The sequence below is a fragment of the Nicotiana tabacum genome, chromosome 22 (genome assembly GCF_000715075.1).
Source record: "Nicotiana tabacum cultivar K326 chromosome 22, ASM71507v2, whole genome shotgun sequence".
Lineage (NCBI taxonomy): Eukaryota > Viridiplantae > Streptophyta > Magnoliopsida > Solanales > Solanaceae > Nicotiana > Nicotiana tabacum.
Window position 1 is genome coordinate 195674146 of NC_134101.1, and position 21729 is coordinate 195695874.

General features: G+C 36.1%; 1 protein-coding gene across 1 annotated transcript; it reads left to right on the forward strand.

Annotated features, from left to right (window-relative positions):
* Positions 1 to 3545: 3545 nt before the first annotated feature.
* LOC107764843 (strigolactones hydrolase CXE15) lies at positions 3546 to 10355 on the forward strand. Its single transcript, XM_075243920.1, has 2 exons — positions 3546 to 4472; positions 9950 to 10355. Exons 1-2 carry the CDS (start codon positions 3817 to 3819, stop codon positions 10275 to 10277), a joined length of 984 nt encoding a protein of 327 aa, XP_075100021.1. The 5' UTR covers positions 3546 to 3816; the 3' UTR covers positions 10278 to 10355.
* The last annotated feature ends 11374 nt before the right edge of the window (positions 10356 to 21729 follow it).

Consider the following 21729-nt stretch of genomic DNA (forward strand, 5'->3'; position numbering starts at 1 on the left):
GATGTGAGAAGTTGAACATAGTGCAACTCAGTTTTGTAGATGATTTATTGTTGTTTTATATAGGTGATGTGGTGTCCATTCAACTGCTCTATGAGTGTTTTCAACAATTTTCCAGCTCCTCAGGATTGATTGCAAACCAAGAAAGAGTTGTATCTACTTTGGAGGGGCACCAGTGGAAGTCCAACATCAGATTAATCAATGCCTAGGCTTCTCCACAGGCATACTACCATTCAGATACTTGGGGGTTCCATTAAGAACCAAAAAATTATTTGTAGCCCAGTGTCAGCCCCTACTAGATAAGATGCTCAGCAGAGTTAAGCATTGGATAGCAAAATTTATATCATCTGCAGGAAGCTTACAATTGATCAAAAGTGTTATGATTGCTATTCAATACTTTTGGTCGCAAATCTTCCCTCTACCAAAGAAGATTATTCTAAAGATTAAAACAATTTGCAAGAGGTTTCTCTGGACAAGTGAAGCAGAAGGTAGCAGCAAAGCTTCAGCGACCTGGAAACAATTGTGCTGGCCAAAATCTGCAAGTGGACTAAACATAACTGACATTCTCACGTGGAACAGAGCTGCAATCCTTAAACAACTGTGGAATTTGTGTAAGAAGAAGGATCGCTTATGGATATAGGGGATGCATACATACTATATAAAACAGCATGTGATATGGAGTGTAAACGTGACACGAGCTACTTGGATCACTCGAAAAAATTTAGGAGCTACAAAATATTTGAATGAAGAAAATATAGGAGTGGAGGAGGTGATGAATGCACGGAGCTACTCCATTGAAGACATGTATAATAAGCTTAGAGGAGAGTTCCCTAAAGTTGAATGGAAGAGACTAATATGTAATAACACCAACAGTCATAAATGGATCTTCATATTTTATCTGGAAATCCTGGGCAGACTATATACACGAGACAGGCTTATCACTTGGGGAATATTAGTCAATCTATCATGTTCGTTGTGTGAAGGAGGTACAGAGGATCACGATTATATCTTCTTCAGATGCACCTACTCTGCAACGGTTTGGAGGAAACTATTGTACTGGCTTGGTATCAAAAGAGATGTGACTGGGTGGAATGAAGAGATAAAATGGGCTACAAAGCATGCTACAGTTAAACAGCCATCAGCAGTAATATATAGAATGCTTCTAACTTGTAATGTGTACTATATATGACAAGAAAGGAATTGGCGAACTTTTCGCAGGCAGCAGAGGAGAAGTGAGGAGCTGGACAAAACGATAATCCAAGAGGTCCATTGTCGAGGAAACTTGAGTCTTAGTCTAGCTAAAAGATTTCAAGAGTTAAACTTTTACCCTTAGCTTGTCTATACTTGGAACGTGTGTTACTTAGTTTTGATGATCCTAAGTTTGGGGTTGCATGTCCAAACATAGGAGGATAGTTGATAGGGTTTTGTTATACTTGTAAATATTTCCCTGGTAATAAAAAATTAATTACCAAAAAAAAATTATGCACAGAATTAGAAAAACAACTAAAGATGATAACTCGAAGTAATGGTAATATAATTAATAAACTTCAAATTCATGACAACCACAACCCTAGAACGCGAAGTTTAGCTCCACATAGGTGTGGTAGCGAAATAACAAATCATCAAGAAAAAATAAAGATTACTAAGTTTGATGGAAGAAAGATGGAATATGATAAACTCCGGCCTCCACGGCAGCTCCGTGCTCTCCCTAGGTCCAATCTCAGGTCTCCTCTAAAAAATGGCGTTTAATGACTATTTATATGTGTAGGGAAAAGACCTAAACAAAATACCCAAGTCCAAATCCAAATAGGAGACAATAGGCTTTAAAAATCCGGAACACGTTCGCTACAGACCGTGCGTCGCGACCTCTATAGCGCGCTCCACCTCGCTGCAGCCTGTGCCTCGCAAGCTTTGTAGCGAGCTCCTCCTCGCGGTAAGCCTCGCGGCGTACTGCCAAACGCGAGCTAAATCTCTCGCATCGCATGCTCTCTAGCGAATCTCGCGTTTTCAATTCCATAGAGCTGCTTCGTTTTCAATTCTGTCGCCTAACATTACTTCAACTGTTTATTTGCCTAAATTTGCTTTAATTGTCATTTCTTTGTTCATTCTCGTTCTTGTCTTCCTTTCTTTTTCCTTTGCAAGTGTTTCTTTCTTTTGTCTTCTTCTTTGCTCAACTATAATATTGTTTTATAGTGTGGATTACACATTCAATATTTACTTTGCTTCAATTTCATTTTTAATACACCTACACATCAAATAAACTCAATTAAGTATAAATATAGTATAATTTAACATTAAAGCACCTAAATATGAGATAAGTAATGCACTAAAAATATATAATTATATCCAAACATCATACATCGGATTGTATATGTTGTATTTGTTTATGACTTTTTGATCTGCCTTGGTATTTTGAGATAAATTTATATTACTTGTTGTTCTAGGCTCTCTGGTAGTTGGATTCGAGTTCGTTTTTATGAGTTAACTGCTTTATTTTCATTTTCCTATCTTTCTTATTATTATTATTATTATTATTGTGTACCGGTGTTGTAAGTGACCCCCTAGCCTCGTCACTACTTCGTCGAGGTTAGGCTCGGTACTTATAAAATACATGGGATCAGTTGTACTCATACTATACTCTGCACTTTCTGTGTTGATACCGGAGTGGATCCTAGCAGCGTTGAGTGAGATTGTCCAGATCCAACTTTCTGTGGAGACTTGAGGTACTCCGCAGCCCTGAAGTCCCCTTCTTTGTTATCTTAGCTGTTTATTTTGATTTAGACAGTTATGTTTTATTTAGACTATTATATGTAGTACTCTAGACGCTCATGTATTCGTGATACCGGTTTCTGAGATTGTATTTGGATTTACGTCGGTTATTAGTTTATTACTCTATTTCAGACTATTCGATTTTATTGTTGTCATTTGATTTGAATTGTAAAAAATGGTTAATAAATATAGCTAACGTTGGCTTTCCCAGCAAGTGAAATATTAGGCATCATCACAGAAGACCCCAAGATTTCCATCATTTTTATTAGGCTTTATTACCCTTTAATATTCTTTATTGCCTTTTTACTACCTTTTATTGTAGCATTAGTATTAGTAGTCAATTGGTAGATCATAGTTCTATTATAAATAGAGGTTTTTATTCTATTGTAAGGCATCAAGAAATACTGATAGCAAAAGACTGGTATTTTTCTCTTTCAAGCTTTACACAAGTGTTACCGAGATTTTCAAATTATTCTTGATTCCGGTGGGAAAATTCTGAAGTACATGCTTGTCTTTTCTTCAATTCTTTTTATTCTAATTGCTTTGTTCTTTATTACTTTATTTTATCGGATCAATTTGATCCATGTGTTTATAAACCACAATACAAATTTAGTTGTACCATTTTTACGATAAACAATAGGAGTGGTGGTTAATTACCAAGAAGAACTACTAAAAAATTATCCAAGGAGATGTTGACACCAACTTTGCAAAACTACGTTTTTGGGCCATGCACGTGGAAGCAGAGTGGTTTTTTTACTCCACTTTTTCTTTTCCAGAACCTCAAACGAAAAATAAGAGATTTTTGGTGTTCTCTTTCTGGCTGACAAATAGGGAATTTTCATTCCACACCCTGTGCAAATTATACATTTGCATGTGGTGGGCGATTTTCAGCACTAATTTTACCAAAAAGACCCTTAGGATAGTCCATTGAGCAACATCCGTTGGTTTATGCTCCCTATTTATAGTCCTCATTTCCAGATTTCCCTCACCTCTGTGCCATCCATATCTTCCTAACCAAAACTTCACACACAAACAAATATACACATAAATATGGGCTCTTTTCCTCATGTAATAGAAGACTGTTTAGGTATCCTTCAACTTTATAGTGATGGCTCCATTTTCCGATCAAGTGACGACCAAATTGACTTCAAATTTACTGTCCAAGACGATGGCTCTGTCGTTTGGAAAGATTGCCTTTACGACGAAAAAAACAATCTCTATCTCCGTCTTTACAAACCTAAATTAGCAAACAAGCTCAAAATAGTCTACTTTTTTCATGGTGGAGGTTTCTGTGTAGGTTCACGTACGTGGCCTAATTGTCATAACTGTTGCCTCCGTCTTTCCTCTGACCTACAAGCGCTTGTCATCGCTCCCGACTATAGACTGGCGCCCGAGTTTTGTCTGCCCGCTGCCATGGACGACGCTTTTACGTCCATGAAGTGGCTGCAGAATCAGGCGTTGTCAAAAACGCCTGATTCTTGGATGAAGGATATAATGATTGATCAGGTTTTTGTAATTGGAGACTCATCTGGTGGGAACATGGCGCACCATTTGTCCCTGAGGCTCTGGGTTGGCTCGCCCGAGCTGGCGCCGGTTAGAGTACGGGGTTATGTTCTCATGGCGCCATTTTTCGGGGGAAGTTTGAGGACTAAGTCTGAAGCTGAGGGACCTGCTGAACCTTTCTTGAATGTGGAAATTCTTGACAGGTATTCAACTCTTTTTTATATTTAATTTTTGTCTTTTCTCCTTTTTCTATTCTTTTCTTTTTTTGTTTTTTGCATGGTCATGACTCATGAGGGCCAAGAAAAACTTTTAAGATATTTTGACTAGTTAATTACTAGGAATTGTACTATTCTAACCATCATCGTCGTTATCATGGAATCAATGGCCACTAAGAGTAAGATACCAATATGGTCAAAGAATTGAATGATGTTCAGCGTAGCATGGACTTTGCATCCCGAATGGAACGTTCCACTTAGTTGTTTTAATTTGTCAATTTTGCTGATTTCACTCTTTATTATTCCCTTTATTTCATCTTATATTAGACTGAAATAGAGTTTAAGAGGAAAAAAAGTATAACTTTAAAGTTATATCATTAAGAGTAAAACAAAAAAATTAATATTAAATAGCATAAATATAAAAATTATCATTCTTTTTAGAAAAGAAAGAGTCACATCAAATAAAACGAAATAGGTAATACCTTTTTATTTTGTGTGTGTGTGTGTGTGTGTGTGTATATATATATATATATATATATATATATATATATATATATATATATATATATATATATATATATATATATATATTCAAATCTTAAAGAAATTAAATGCTCTATATATTTGGAACTCCTAAACATTGACTAAGTACCTTATAGTAATGCCAAGTCTATGTTTTAAGTATATTTCTGAGTTATATATATACACACGCGCATGCATACACTGTGGGATTATTTGTTTGTCGTCTTGATATAAAAACCTTAGTGCAAGCTGACATAAGAAATTAGATAGATTTAGCCGCCATAAATTAATTTGGATAAAAAGGAAGAAATCCTATTAAAAGATTTTTTTCGCGTTTATACGTTAAATATATTTGACCAAGACTCCATAAAGAATTAGGAAAGATTTTACATCAACATCATCTTAGCACGAATACAATCCTTTCCCAATAAATACAAAATCAGTTGATTAGTCTATTCTTAAAATCGTGACTGTGATACCTTGCTTTCTAATAAGAACATCTTTTATTCTTCTCTTTCAATTATTGAGAAGTTTGAACCAAAATCTATGTACCTTGTCTATATAAGCACGTCTTTTCTCTTCTGTCAAGTTAATTAATTGAAAATCCAATGAATTATTTAATAATCAATGTGGATTTACATAAAATGCGGGATACCCAACATATTTATTAACTGTGGCTTATATTTAACAAGGATCTTTATGCAGAAACTAGCGTTAATCAAGTTATGAAATAAAACTTCTAAGAAATTTGTACAAAGTTAAGATAGTGACAACTCATGATACACATACAAAATAATCCACCAGTTACATTCTATGTGGTCCTATTTTTATATTATCTTGTTTAGAAAGTATTGGCACATTCCTATCTTTAAAATTATAATATATTTTAACTTTACACTTCTCATTTCTTCGTTACAGAAATGCCTTTATAGTCATAAAAATCTTATGACAAATTTAAGACCACAAATTATAAAAATATTTCTTTATTTCTTAAATTTCATATCTAAGTTAAAGCACTGTCACATAAATGGAGATGTGAAAGTAGGTGGTGGTCAATCAAGAAAAATCCCATCATCTAAGAAAATCTAAAAATCTAAAATATACATGATTAAAAGAAAGGTAATTACACATTCTTAAGCACTATATGAAGAAAGAGTGTGAATGGGATCTTATTAGGCTCTTTAGAATGAAAATGACAGAACCTTATCATTGTGATAAGGATTTATTGTGATAAGGATTGATAAAAACTTTAGTGGGATTAAGACAATGCAGACAGAGGGATATAAAAACAAAAAGATAATGTTTAAAAAAATTGACTCTTGGTGGGTTGTGGAAGCATTGGCGTATGGTGTCAAGGGAAAATCTACTAAACCAACTATAGGCCACATCTCAGTACTTGCCATTTCCAACTTTCAATTGTTAGCCCCATGAGTAGTGGAGATGTGACTTTCTTGGAATATACCCTCGAAAGATGCTCTCTTTTTTGATTTGAAATGCTTTTTCCAAAATTAATTTCAACTTTATTTAGAGTGTATTTGGACAAGATGATTGCTCTAATGGTAAGCAACCTCTACTTCCAACTAAGAGGTTGTGAGTTCGAGTCATCCCAAGAGCAAGGTGGGGAGTTCTTGGAGGGAAGGATGCCGAGGGTCTATTTGGAAACAGCCCCTCTACCCATGGTAGGGGTAAGGTCTGCGTACACACTACTCTCTCCAGACTCCACTAGTGGGATTATACTGGGTTGTTGTTGTTGTATTTAGAGTGTATTTGGTACGACAGAAAAATATTTTTATACGTCAGTAATTTTTTGGTGTTTGATCGTATAAATATTTTCCATCATTTCCTTCACAATTATCTCAATTCTTAACTTCCGATCATTGTTTTAACCAAACACTCGTACATTATTATAAATATACAAAAATTTCATCAAAACGCTATCTATCTGATTTGTTAATAGCGATCTTTAATATATATATAAATGTTTTTTCTAGAAATAATATTTCTCACCCTCCAACCAAATGCTATAAAATATTTTCCAGAAAAAAAGTTATTTTTTTTCGAAAATTATTTTCCACCATTCCACACCCAAAGTTTCAGAAGAATGCTTTGTTTTTTCGAAATTCAAATCTGAATATTTTCCGAGTCAGAAAACAATTCAAACGCACAAAAATAACATAAATATGTTTTGTTAATTTGCAAAATCATCCTAGAAGATAATCCAATTACAACATTTATCCTAAATGTTATTTTCCAAAAGAAAATATTTCATAGATAATTAAATCAAACCAAATTCAAATGCCTACCTAGTCTATCTAATTAACATAGCCTTTTATTCTTTTGAATTCTCATTTTTCTTTACCTTCTCCTGTCAATTTTAAAGATGCTCACAGAATGAGGAGGTAATTAGGTTTAGATGATTGGGTCATACTTCCCCTTTTTGGAACTGAACATGATAGTATACTTTAACCCGTACAAGGCAAGCAGATATCCCACGCATCGGGGGGGGGGAGGGGGGAGGGGGATAGAAAACACTGTTAACAGTCTCACTTTTTAGTTGTAGCAGAAGATCTTTAAGCATTTTTGGTAATATACTCACAACATTCAGTAGTGTTATTGACAAAAAAAAAAAAAAAAACAATTAACATCTTAAGTTATATGCAATTTGACACTAGCATTATTTATTAGAAAACACCGTTTTGTATGAGTCAAATTAACATCTTAAATTTAGTATATAAAATAAAAGGCAATGAGTAGTGGTGGCAAACTGATTAAAAGAAAATAGTTAACCACTCATATTATTCACTAAAAAATAGGTTGAATATTGAATTTTTTAAAAATGGGTCAAATATGGATAAGAACCATAATCAGTGGTTAACCAATGGATAACCAATGAATTTAACTTTACATTTATAAAGTCTCAAATTAAGGGTTCCTCAAGTTTGGGAGACTAGAATTTCTCCCAAATGTGATCATATTCAAGAAGTCATGGATAATTCGCCGATAGCCCCTTTTTTATCCATATTAAATATGGGTCGGATCGGATAATTTATCCGTTTTTTTATTACCCATTTTCGACCCGAACCATATCCGACCTGATCCGTGCGTTTACCACTCCTAACAAGGAGTATGCCCTTTAATAGTTTGCATTCCACTCCTATTCTGTAGCATTTGCTGCTGTCAATTTGTAAACTTTATTTACACTATTCCAACTTCATGATTGTTGACAACATTTGCTGCTGTCAAATTGTAAACTTTACTTTCACTATTTTCTACTGATGATTATTTACCAAAAGCTATTCCCGGGCGGAGCTAGCCTTGCGGTTGCGGGTTCGACCAAACCCAATAGCTTTGGTTCAAACCCTGTATTTATCTTGAGAAATTCATTGAATATATATAAATTAGTAATTTAGAACCTAGTAACTTAAACTGGTTGAAAATCCGAACCAAACTTCAAATCCTGGCTCCGCCTCTGATTCCCGTTCCTCATGTCCCACCTCTAACCTACACTATTCCCATATTCCACCTAATTTGCTACTATTTCTTTTTCTGTTTTCTTTCTTATATTTTCTTGAAGAATAATTGGATATATGGAGTGATATATAATGTGAGGAGAATCAGCTTTTCCATATTTTGTCTATACTCTAATGGTATCTGAGACGCACTTGATGTTGAAGTTAGGGGAATTTAGAAAAAGATCTCCTATTTTTATTTTTATTTTTCTAGATTTCTGACGTAATTTTAATTTCTGTATATGAACTTTCATAAAGTGATATAACAACCGACTAACATAAGATTGTATAATTCAAAGTAGCTGAAGAATATGAGTACACGAGTCGTTAAAAAATTAAATATCACTGAACTACTGCTTAGCAAGTAGTATAAGTACTTTGGTATCGTCTTTCCTTGTCTTCCTTGTTTACACTTTTTCTTCTAATTCTATGAATTATAAGAGGTATGTAGCATTAAGATTGAACCCATAACTTTTGATGCGAAATGTACTACAATTGTAATAAATAAATATGAATTCATAACTTTAAAAATATAGTGGGTTTAATGCTAAAAATCTTAAAGATTAAATTATATGATTTAAATCCTGAATCTGCCTCTGATTCCATAGAACATAAAGTTTTGGAGGATATGCGCTGAATCTGTATGTATCTTTCTCTTGAATTCAGAAAGTATTTTACTTGGAGGAAAAAGGAGTGAGAGTCGTGTGTTCGAACTTATAAAGTGGAAACTAAAACACTTGAGCTCCCTCTCTGTTATACTCAATTGAAAAGGAAAACCCCAAAATTTGTATCTCAAATAAATAATATTATCTTAACTGTATGCAATTGGAATGTCGAACGCTCACTTTCTGTATGAGCATGACTAGATAATCACAAAGAACAGACGGCAAGTTTTTATTATAGGTAATGGCATGAACTCGAGCAATATATATATATATAAATTGGGAGAGCTTTATGTCTTTCCAGAAGATATCCACTTTTAGAAGATTTGGTAGGACCAAGTTCACCTTCATATAGCTATCTATTAATCGATATGACAAACCCATTATTGGATTTGGATAAAGGAAAATGATTCTCTCCAGGTTATCTCAACAGTTATTAGATAAAATCACGCTTTAAGGATATGTATGAGCTAAATGAATGTTTTCTCTAGCTTAAAACAACATGTTCTTTATTTATTTGATGAGGACGACATATTCGTGTCACATGTTAATGAGACAATAATAAGTATAAAAGCTTACTTAATGAAGAATTTTGCGAAAGGTTGTTTTTATGAACTGGTGCGCCTATATTGGACCATGGGTTCACGTACCCCATGATTTAAGTTATACATCCGCCCCTGCCCACTCCCTCGTATCATGATCATTATATTGGAAATTTGGAAATATATGCTCTATAATCAGCTAACGATGTATTTGCCAAACCCAAAATTAGGTTTTGGAGGCTATCACTTCCAATTGGAGCGACTGCAGATCACCCACTAGCAAACCCTTTTGGGCCATTAAGCCCAAACTTGGAGTCCATGAAGCTCGACCCACTATTGGTGATTGTAGGAGGAAATGAACTTCTCAAAGATAGAGTTGAAGATTATGCAAGTAAGTTGAAAGAGCTAAAGAAGGAAGTTGACTATTTTGAGTTTGATGGAATGCAACATGGGTTTTTCACAAATGACCCTTTCTCACAAGTTGCAAATCAAGTTTTGCAAGAGATCAAGTATTTCATTTGCAAGAACTCTAGTAAAAGTTATTACAACATAATCTAGCCATATTTACTCTAGTTAGTGCTAGAGAAATTGTGTTATTTATAATATTGGATTGAAAAGGGTTTGTTGCTCCCAAACGCACACGCAAGTATACGTGATCGACAAGTAATATAATGATAAGTTGAGTGTCGAACCCACAGAGACTTGTATAAATTACTCACTAACTCACTAAAATTGTTATTTAATCCAGCTAAAATCAAAGTCCAATAATATGATTATACTATACTACTATTCTAAATAATAATGAAATTATCAAGCAACGAATTTATTGTTGTGTATTCAGTAGAGACAAGTATTCCGGGGTTGTGATCGATTCACCATTCATATTGTGTTCTAATTAACTCTCCCTTTCGTATAATTCACTCATGGTTGCTAATTAATCGATAAATGCTCTCATAACCTTCTCCCGAAGTACTACTCACCTATTTTGAATAGATTAATGCCTGTATTCCTATGAAATCAATCTATTAAGAACGCATTAAGATCACGATATTTAATTAAGCACGGTAACTAGGTATTGTCACACCTCCTTTTTACCGCGCCCGCGGGGCGCGTGGGGAAGTTTTCTCCAATTGAAGGACAGTCGAAACGGGATTTATTTAATTATTTTAGAGTCGCCACCTGGGAATTTTAAGGCGTCCCAAGTCACCAATTTTAATCCCTGAATCGAGGAGAATATGACTCTGTTTATTATTCTGCGAACCAGAAATCCTAAGTAAGGAATTCTGTTAATCCGGAAGAAGGTGTTAGGCATTTCCGAATTTCGTGGTTCTAGCACGGTCGCTTAACTGTTTTTATTATTGGCTTAATTATCTTGATTTTACTAAATACGTTTTTATTGCATGATTTTACTACCGCTTTTTACTTATTGTTTACAATTATATGGACGAATTACGCGTACGTATATTCGTATTATATACTTTTTATAATTACCGGGGATCATGCCACGCGTACGTGTACACAATAAAATTGTCCATGTTATAGTTTTTATAAAAAATATATGTTCGAAATTTAAAATAAAATCAGGAACATCATCACCCTTTTTATTTAAATAATGAACTGCACACCTCGGGTTATATGAAATTATTTTAACATCCTTGGAAAAATCCTTTTCTTAAATATTCGCTCGAAATTGCGTGTACGCATAATCCGAATTTGCTTTTTTTTAAAAAAAATAATCAGGGTACGCGAACGCATCCCTAATTGCGTAAAATTTTTGTAATAATATTATGGATTTTCCACAAAATTGTTTATTATATCTACACATTTTTTATATGAAATTCCTGTAAAATTCATATTTTAGGGGATGCCTTTAAATTCTTAAAAGAATTCACAATTTATTAAGTATTGCCCGTTGACTATAATTTCCGAGTATTAATTATGTTCATCCCAAGACTATTCAAATTCAAAGTAAAATAAGAACATGATTAATACTATTCTTCACAAATACAACATATACATATACCAAAGGATGAATGCCATATGAAACTCACAAAAATAATTTATGAAGGGAAGAAGTATTTTTGAACAATTTTTATTTATTTTAATTAGTGCAAATTCTACTTTTATTTACCATTGATATAAAGTGTTGCGATTGGTTCTTATACATATCACCTCATTCTCACATGCTTGTTTTTGATCCAGAATTATAATTGCTCAGTTTATTTATAACGATAAATAATCAAATTGATGAGAGAAGAGTTATTATTCAAATTGATTCAATTCGAATTGTATTATATACAACATAGTTGTACGCCTAAACATTCATAATATTCTTAACATCATGACGAGCTATACCAACTCACTTTACTCATATGATTATACCTGTCATCATACCATATAATAACTTATACCAATCTAAACAAAATCATATTTGTTACAAGATATACTACTAATGTAACTTCTTAATATTTCCATTCTACTTTACATTTAGCTAATGGTATTATGGGATATAATCAATGGCCCATTTTTATGCCTTACTCCCTGTTTTGACAATTCACATATACCTATACCAATGAGATTTCGGAATGGCTAACATTATTACAAAGCTTTATATGAATTTCAAAATAAGACAATTAACTCATAGCTATCAAATTGAATTCACTACTAGTTAACTAACATGAAACAAAAAAATGAAATTTAAACTAATGAACTTGGACAATTGGAAATAGAATTGCAATTCAGGCTTCATGGATTTGTCATGTTGAATCTCTTTTCAACATAAAATTCAAAAGATAAGTACCTGGAAATGAAGATAGAAGAAGTAAATTTCAGCAGTAGCAGCAGTAACAAAATACTGGCAGAATATCAGTATTTCCACAGATTTGAGCAATAACAAGACCCGAGAAACCCAGATTCACAAGAGTAAAGCTTCTTAAAGAACTTCAGATTTTAAGACCAAATAATATCAGTATACAGACCCGGACAGATTCCAAAAAGAACAACAAAGTTTCGGATTTTTTTTCTTTTCTTTTCTATTTTTTCTGTTTCAGCTTCACTGTGTGTGTGTGTGTGTGCGAATATTTTCTTTTCTATTTCTTTTTCTAAAAGAGCTCCTAAATCAGATTTCTCCTCCTTTCAAAATCAGATTTTTCTTCTTAAAATCTTTCTGTTTTAAAATCTGCCTCTATCAGATTTTTCTCTTTCAAAATGTGCCCTCAAATCTGATTTTTTTTTTCTCTTTCAAAAAAATCTCTCTTATCAGATTTTTCTCTTTCAAAATCTGTTCTTAAATCAGTCCCAATCCCCCTCTATTTATACAGGGTTGTCCTGTACCCTTCTAGTGCTGCCTGGACCCTTTTCTCCTTTTAAAAATCAGAAAATTTTCCATTAAAACTGCTTTTGAATACTTTAAATCTAAGTGCTCTTATCCTGATTTTCAGCAGCCCATTACCCTTTGTTTCCCATTAGTATCTTAAATTATAGCCAACCAACATTCCACTTTCAGTCCACTATTCTATCACATTACCCTCACTATTCTGTCCCAAAAAATGTCCCAGATTTCCTACTGTAATTACTGTTATTACTGCCTTAAATTCAGAATCTAACAATACAGATTTTAAAATCTGTTTAAGCAGCTATAACCAATCCTAAAGTTTTAGACTGAATCCTAACTAAGAATGTAACCTTCTAACACAATTACATCTAATCAACATTTGTAAAATCACACTGAATTCAGAACTAACATCATAACAACATATTACTGAAATTATTATAACAATTCAGACTGGAACTTAACATTGAACCAAGATCAAACACACATAGGAGCATTGTCAATATACTGACAATGCCCTGTTCAGAAAACAATACATACACATCATACATTTGAATTTACTGATTTGTAAACAAACATGATTTAATTGACGAGTATTAATCAGTTGATTATTTACAACATTTGTCCATAATCAGTTTAAAACAATAGAAGCAGATTGTTTCAATCAGCATCATCATAAATGAGAATTCATAATATAACTAATCGACGAACTTAATCGAGTCGATTACTTACATTGTGAATAATCACAACCAACAGAAACAGTTTCATATTTTGATCATATAGACGGGCATGAGACAAAGATGACAGAATTAATCAAAACAAAAATGTAAAAAATTAACAAGTTATTAAAACAAACGAAAATACATACAGAATACACAAACAGAAATAGAAAAGTACCTCTGAATTTTAATCAAACTCGAACTCAACTTGGCTTCGGATTTTGTTTGAAATCAAACAGACCTTAGTCGAAGTATTTTCCACTGAAAATACTTCGACTAAGGTCGATTAAACCTCAATCTTTCGTCTGAAGTGAACAGAATCCAAAAGTCTGGTATTTCTAGGGTTCTTGAAGGTTCGAGTTGGGACTTAACCATTTCTGGTCAGATTCGAGGGGGACCAAATACGACACAAGGGTGAGGGTAGCCTAGGGGTCATTTGGTGTCAGTTTAGAACGGATCTGAGTTTGTTCTTGTTTGGTTCGAATCTTCAAAAGAAGATTCGAGAAGCTCGGAACTGATTCGAGCCAAACAAACTTCAGATCCATAACGAGGCATGCTAGGGGGTACTATGGTGTTATTTTGGAAGCCATTGGAAAGGTTTGAGTTTTCAGGCCCACCTTCGATTTAGTATTCGAAGAGTTGGGGTCTGATTCGAAGGAAACTAAGGTCAGATTTGTGTAGAGGATGTTCAGGGGGTTCTAGGGTGTTATTTTGGTGACCGGCGGCGTTGATGCCGCCGGGTTTCAGGCGGTGGGATTCTAGGGCGGCTAGGGTTAGGGGTGGGGTTTGGGGACGATGATGAACAGTGAGAGGAGGGGGTGTTCAGTTAGGGGCCGGGGTAGGGATTTGGGATTTATATAGGGGGAAGGTGAATTGATACTAACCGTTAGATCAAGTAGAATGAAGGGCCAGGATCAGTTCATTAAACCAAACGATGTCGTTTGGTTTAATGCCAGGGTCGGCTGAGTCGGGTCAATGGGTCGGGTAGAGGGTTCCGGGTAAGGGCAAGGTATCTCAGCCGTTGGATTGATTTAGTCCAACGGTCCTTGATGAAGCGGGACCAAACGTCGTCGTTTGGATTGGCTCCTGAGTTGGACCGGACCTGGGTTGTTTTGATTGGGCTGAGTGGGGGTTAACTTGATTTTGGGCCTGGATTTTAATCCAGGTCCGATTTTTTATTTCTTTTTCAATTATTTCATTTTTCTAATTTAAATTTCTAATTTTAATTATAAAACAATTTTAACTTCACAAAAATATATTAATTACTTTATAACAATTATTTAACACATAGACAAAACATTAATCACACAGTGGAATATTTAAAATAGAACTAATGCATATTTTTTTTGTGATTTTATTTAAATTATCTTTTAAATGCATAATTAAATCCTATATGCATGCAACATGTATTTTATTTTATTTTCATTTTTATTATGACAAAGTAAACATTTACGGACATAACACAAATATTTAACACCACGCAAATTCAAGAATTACACAGTAAAAGAAATTTATTTTATTTTTTGATTTATTTTGGAGTAGTTTTCGTAAGGCAAAAATTACGTGCTCACAGCTGCCCCTCTTTGTGTGGAAACTCGAAGAGTTTCGTGCAAAGATAAAGTGAGCGGACACGAGCGATTTTTGCCCGTTCAAATACTCTGTGGGAAGCATTTTTTGAAAGATTTGACCGAACCTCTGCTTCAAAGGTTTCCTACATATCCTTGGCTATAAAGGAATCAGGTCAATGTAGTTCGGAAAGTTTTGGGTAGCTGGGACTACCGTGGGACTGTGATGTTACTGCTGCTTCGTGCTATTTTTACTGCTTGCTGACCTCCTTATTACACCTTACTTCAAGGGTAATGCAAAAACTAAACTAGATTATGGTACAGGAATTATAAAAAATCTTATCTAGATCATGCCCTTGCGTTTCTTGTTGTCTTGATATCTTGGTGACTCTTGGGCATTTGGCTTATTCCGTATTCTTTTTCATTATGTCCCGTATTTTCTTTTGGGACTCTTGTTGTTTCTTGCTGGGGATTTTGTTGGACTCCTCTGCTTTATTGATTCTAAATGTGCTCCTTTATCATATGAGCGGACTTTTGATTTCAACACTTCAATTGTTTTCCCTCGTTCTCCAGGTGGGTGCCTTGACTGCTTCTTTTCTTTCTTCATCCTCGTTCTCCAGGTGGACGCCTGACTTCTTTTTAACTTCTTCATCCTCATTCTACAGGTGGACGCCTGACTTCTTTTTAACTTCTTCATCCTCATTCTCCAGGTGGACGCTTGATTTCTTTAATTCTTCATCCTCATTCTCCAGGTGGACGCCTGACTTCTTTAATTCTTATCCTCGTTCTCCAGGTGGCCGCCTGACTTCTTTAATTCTTATCCTCGTTCTCCAGGTGGACGCCTGACTTTTCAATTCTTCATCCTCATTCTCCAGGTGGACGCCTGACTTCTTCAATTCTCATCCTCATTCTCCAGGTGGACGCCTGACTTCTTTAATTCTCATCCTCATTCTCCAGGTGGACGCCTGACTTCTTTAATTCTCATCCTCATTCTCCAGGTGGACGCCTGACTTCTTCAATTCTCATCCTCATTCTCCAGGTGGACTCCTAATTTCTTCAATTCTCATCCTCATTCTCCAGGTGGACGCCTGATTTCTTAAATTCTTCATCCTCATTCTCCAGGTGGACGCCTGATTTCTTTAATTCTTCATCCTCATTCTCCAGGTGGACGCCTGACTTCTTTAATTCTCATCCTCGTTCTCCAGGTGGATGCCTGACTTCTTTAATTCTCATCCTCATTCTCCAAGTGGACGCCTGACTTCTTTAATTCTCATCCTCATTCTCCAGGTGGACGCCTGACTTCTTCAATTCTCATCCTCATTCTCCAGGTGGACACCTGACTTTTTTAATTCTCATCCTCATTCTCCAGGTGGACGCCTGACTTCTTTAATTCTCATCCTCATTCTCCAGGTGGACGCCTGACTTCTTCAATTCTCATCCTCATTCTCCAGGTGGACACCTGACTTTTTTAATTCTCATCCTCATTCTCCAGGTGGACGCCTGACTTCTTTAATTCTCATCCTCATTCTCCAGGTGGACGCCTGACTTCTTCTTTTCTCATCCTCATTCTCCAGGTAGACGCCTGACTTCTTCTTTTCTCATCCTCATTCTCCAGGTGGACGCCTGATTTCTTTTCAATTATCATCCTCATTCTCCAGGTGGACGCCTGACTTCTTCTTTTCTCATCCTCATTCTCCAGGTGGACGCCTGACTTTTTTAATTCTCATCCTCATTCTCCAGGTGGACGCCTGACTTCTTCAATTCTCATACTCATTCTCCAGGTGAACGCCTGACTTTTTTAATTCTCAACCTCATTCTCCAGGTGGATGCCTGACTTCTTTAATTCTCATCCTCATTCTCCAGGTGGACGCCTGACTTCTTTAATTCTCATCCTCATTCTCCAGGTGGACGCCTGACTTCTTCTTTTCTTTACCAGGTATTTCCTGACACAAATATTGTCTTTGCCCCTGTTTTAAATTAAAGAAAACTTCGTTAGTTTAAAGCAGGGTGGTTAACTGGGGTATTCTTGCCGATGGTGAGGCTTCTCTTCGTCTCTTTTTATTGTCTTGGAATGGTTGAAAAAGACTGTTTTGTCCTTGTAATTGATCCTTGACTATAGGATTCCCCTCTGTATGTTTTCCTTCGAACCCTTTTAACTGTAATTATATGTCCCTTTTGACTTTGCTGATCCACTTTTGATTTCACTTTTCTTACACCCATATCTTTTTATCTCCCGCCTTTCATGGCCGTATTTTGCATCATGTAACCTTGAATCTTGGTAGTATACCTTGACATTCCTTCTTATTTGTTTGGAATAAAACTTATCTCAAAGCTTTAGAAAAGTAAGATTATTAGTGACGAAACACGCTGATTTCGACAATTATAGAATGAAAAGAAAAATCCAAGTTTGGATGACTGTTGGAGAAAGAATAAAATCTTATCTGATTGGAGTTACTGGCACCAATGATCAGGGTATGCATTTCGGATTAATCAACCCAGTCTTTTAATCAATCTCCTTTCAATTGTCTCATTTTTGTTTTCCCCCAAAATTTCCGTAATCCAACTTCATTTTTCATTTCACAGACCTGTTGGACTTGCAATATCTCAAAGAGTTTTCACCGATAAACCTTCCTCATTTGTTCATTTCTCACTTCCTTTTCGCCCTATGGTGCCTACAAAGGTTTTCACCAATAAGACTCTCTCATTTTACTTTCTCTCAACTTCTGTCGCCTTATGGTGCCCGTGTGGGTTTTCACCTATAAGACTCTCTCATTTTTTCTTTCCTTTCTTGTTTGTACCAGAGTGTTATGAACCATCTTCATTTGCTTGACTCAGCATTTTTCTAAAATTGGTCGAAAGGTCTTTTTGGTATGTGGTGGGAAATGGAAAAAAAGTATTAAAAGCTAAATAGCTTTGATATGGGTTTAAAATTACAACTCTTGGAATCTTTTTTTTTCTTATTTCCAATACAATTCTTTGCCCCAGTTTCTTGATTTGGGGTCTCTTGATGTTTCTTTTTGTGCACATTATGTATATTGTGCACCCTATGACCGAGCCGTGAGGCGCCTACGTATCCTTCTTTGAGGAATCAGGTCAAACGTAGTTCACTAAATAATAGTGATTTTTTTTACCATTATTATTGTTACTTCAATTTGATTTTCATCGATTCCAAGAGACGGTAGGAACGAAACAAATATGGCTCAAAAGGGGAAGCAAAAGGGTATAGTGTTTGGATAGCAGAATAAATTGCCTTTGTCATTCCAATCTTCGAAATAATGTTAAATACAACATTCAAAAGTTATGCGTAATATCTCTTTACCGCGTCAGAATTGATCGCCATGTCCATGCATTTGCCTTCAATATCTGTTAAGCATAGTGCACCATTCGACAATACTTTGGTCACAATGAATGGTCCTTGCCAATTCGGGGCAAATTTGCCTTTCGCCTCAACCTGATGTGGAAGAACACGTTTCAGCACATGCTGACCCACTTCAAACTTCCGTGGACGCACCTTTTTGTTGTATGCTCTTTCTATTCTTCTTTGATATAATTGACCATGACATACTGCGGCCAATCGTTTTTCATCAATCAAGTTTAACTGTTCCAGACGGGTTTTGACCCATTCATCATCATCAATCTTTGCTTCGGCGATGATCCGAAGGGAAGGAATCTCAACTTCTGCAGGAATTACTGCTTCAGTGCCATATACCAACAAATAAGGAGTTGCTCTACTGAAGTGCGAACAGTAGTGCGATATCCCAATAATGCAAATGGTAATTTTTCATGCCATTGTTTTGAACCTTCTACCATCTTCCGAAGTATATTCTTCATGTTTTTGTTGACTGCCTCTACTGCTCCATTCGCCTTGGGCCGATATGGGGTAGAGTTGCGATGTGTAATCTTAAACTGTTGACATACTTCCTTCATTAAGTTGCTGTTAAGATTAGCACCGTTATCTGTGATGATCACCTTCGGGATTCCGAATCGACATATGATATTTGAGTGGACAAAATTGACCACAGCTTTCTTGGTCACTGATTTAAATGTTTTGGCCTCAACCCATTTGGTAAAATAATCAATGGCTACCAGAATGAACCTGTGCCCATTGGATGCTGCCGGCTCAATTGGTCCAATCACATCCATGCCCCAAGCAACGAAGGGCCATGGTGCCGACATTGTGTGCAATTCGGATGGTGGAGAATGAATCAAATCTCCGTGTATTTGGCATTGATGACACTTGCGCACAAAACTGATACAATCTCGCTCCATGGTAAGCCAATAGTAACCAGCACGGAGGATCTTCTTTGCTAATACATATCCACTCATGTGGGGTCCGCAAACTCCCGAATGTACTTCAGACATGACAGTTGTAGCTTGTCTGGCATCTATGCATCTTAATAATCCAAGATCTGGTGTTCTTTTATACAAAACTCCTCCGCTTAAGAAGAATCCATTTGCCAATCGTCTAATGGTCCTCTTTTGATCTCCTGTGGCTTGTGCGGGATATATCTTCATCCTGATATACTCCTTGATGTCGTGGAACCATGGTTCACCATCAAACTCTTCTTCGACCATATTGCAATAAGTGTGCTGATCGTGGACTTGAATATGTATTGGATCTACATAAACTTTGTCCGGATGATGCAACATTGATGCCAGGGTAGCCAATGCATCGGCAACCTCATTATGGATTCTTGGAATATGTTGGAACTCCACTGATTGAAACCGCTGATAAAGATCATGTAGACATTGTCGGTATGGTATGAGCTTCAAGTCTCGAGTTTCCCATTCTCCTTGAATTTGATGGACCAAAAGATCCGAATCTCCCATGACTAAGATTTCTTGGATACCCATATCTGCGGCTAGCCTTAACCCCAAAATGCAAGCTTCATATTCAGCCATATTATTGGTGCAATAAAATCACAATTGAGTCGTAACAGGATAGTGATGCCCTGTTTCAGAAATGATTACGGCTCCTATCCCGACTCCTTTCATGTTAGCGGCTCCATCAAAGAAAAGTTTCCAGCCAGGTTTTTCAATTCTCTCCACCTCGTCGATATGCATTGTTTCTTCATCAGGAAAATAGGTTTTCAACGGCTCGTATTCCTCATCGACCGGGTTTTCGGCTAAATGATCGGCCAGTGCTTGAGCCTTCATTGCAGTTCGAGTCACATAGATGATGTCAAATTCTGTGAGCAATATCTGCCACTTTGCAAGTCTTCCCGTTGGCATAGGCTTTTGAAAAATGTATTTCAATGGATCCAACCGAGAAATGAGGTAAGTAGTGTAGGATGACAAATAGTGTTTCAATTTTTGAGCTACCCATGTTAGGGCGCAACATGTCTTTTCCAGATGAGTATACTTAACCTCATAAATTGTGAACTTCTTGCTAAGGTAGTAGATGGCCTGTTCTTTTCTGCCAGTGAGGTCATGTTGCCCCAATACACAACCAAATGAATTTTCCAAAACTGTTAAGTAAAGAATCAAAGGTCTTCCTGGCTCTGGCGGGACCAACACGGGTGGGTTCGACAAATACCCTTTTATTTTATCGAACGCTTCTTGACACTCATCGGTCCATTTGACCGCAGCACCCTTTTTCAACAATTTGAAAATTGGCTCACAAGTTGTTGTGAGCTGAGCAATAAACCTGCTGATATAATTTAACCTTCCCAACAAACTCATTACTTCAGTTTTGTTCCTGGGAGGTGGCAATTCTTGGATGGCTTTGATTTTTGATGGGTCTAGCTCGATGCCTCATCGACTGACTATGAATCCTAGCAACTTTCCAGATGGAACTCCAAATGCACATTTGGCAGGGTTAAGCTTGAGGTTGTACCTTCGAAGTCTTAAGAAGAACTTCCTCAAATCCCCAACGTGGTCGGCCTGATGCTTTGATTTTATGATCACATCGTCCACGTATACCTCAATCTCCTTGTGTATCATATCATGAAACACTGTGGTCATTGCTCTCATATAGGTTGCTCCGGCGTTCTTTAAACCGAATGGCATTACCCGGTAGCAATAAGTTCCCCATAGTGTGATGAATGCCGTCTTTTCTGCGTCCTTCTTCATCCATTAGAATTTGATGATACCCGGCATAACAATCCACGAAAGATCCTATATCATGCTTGGCACAATTGTCGATCAAAATATGGATATTGGGTAATGGGAAATTATCCTTTGGACTTGCTTTGTTGAGATTGCGGTAGTCGACGCATACTCTAATTTTGCCGTCTTTCTTTGGTACAGGAACGATATTAGCCAACCAAACAGGATATCGAGTGACTCGAATGACCTTTGCTTCCAATTGTTTGGTGATTTCTTCCTTAATTCTCACACTCATGTCAGGCTTGAATTTTCTCAGCCTTTTCTTGACAGGAGGCACCGTTGGATTG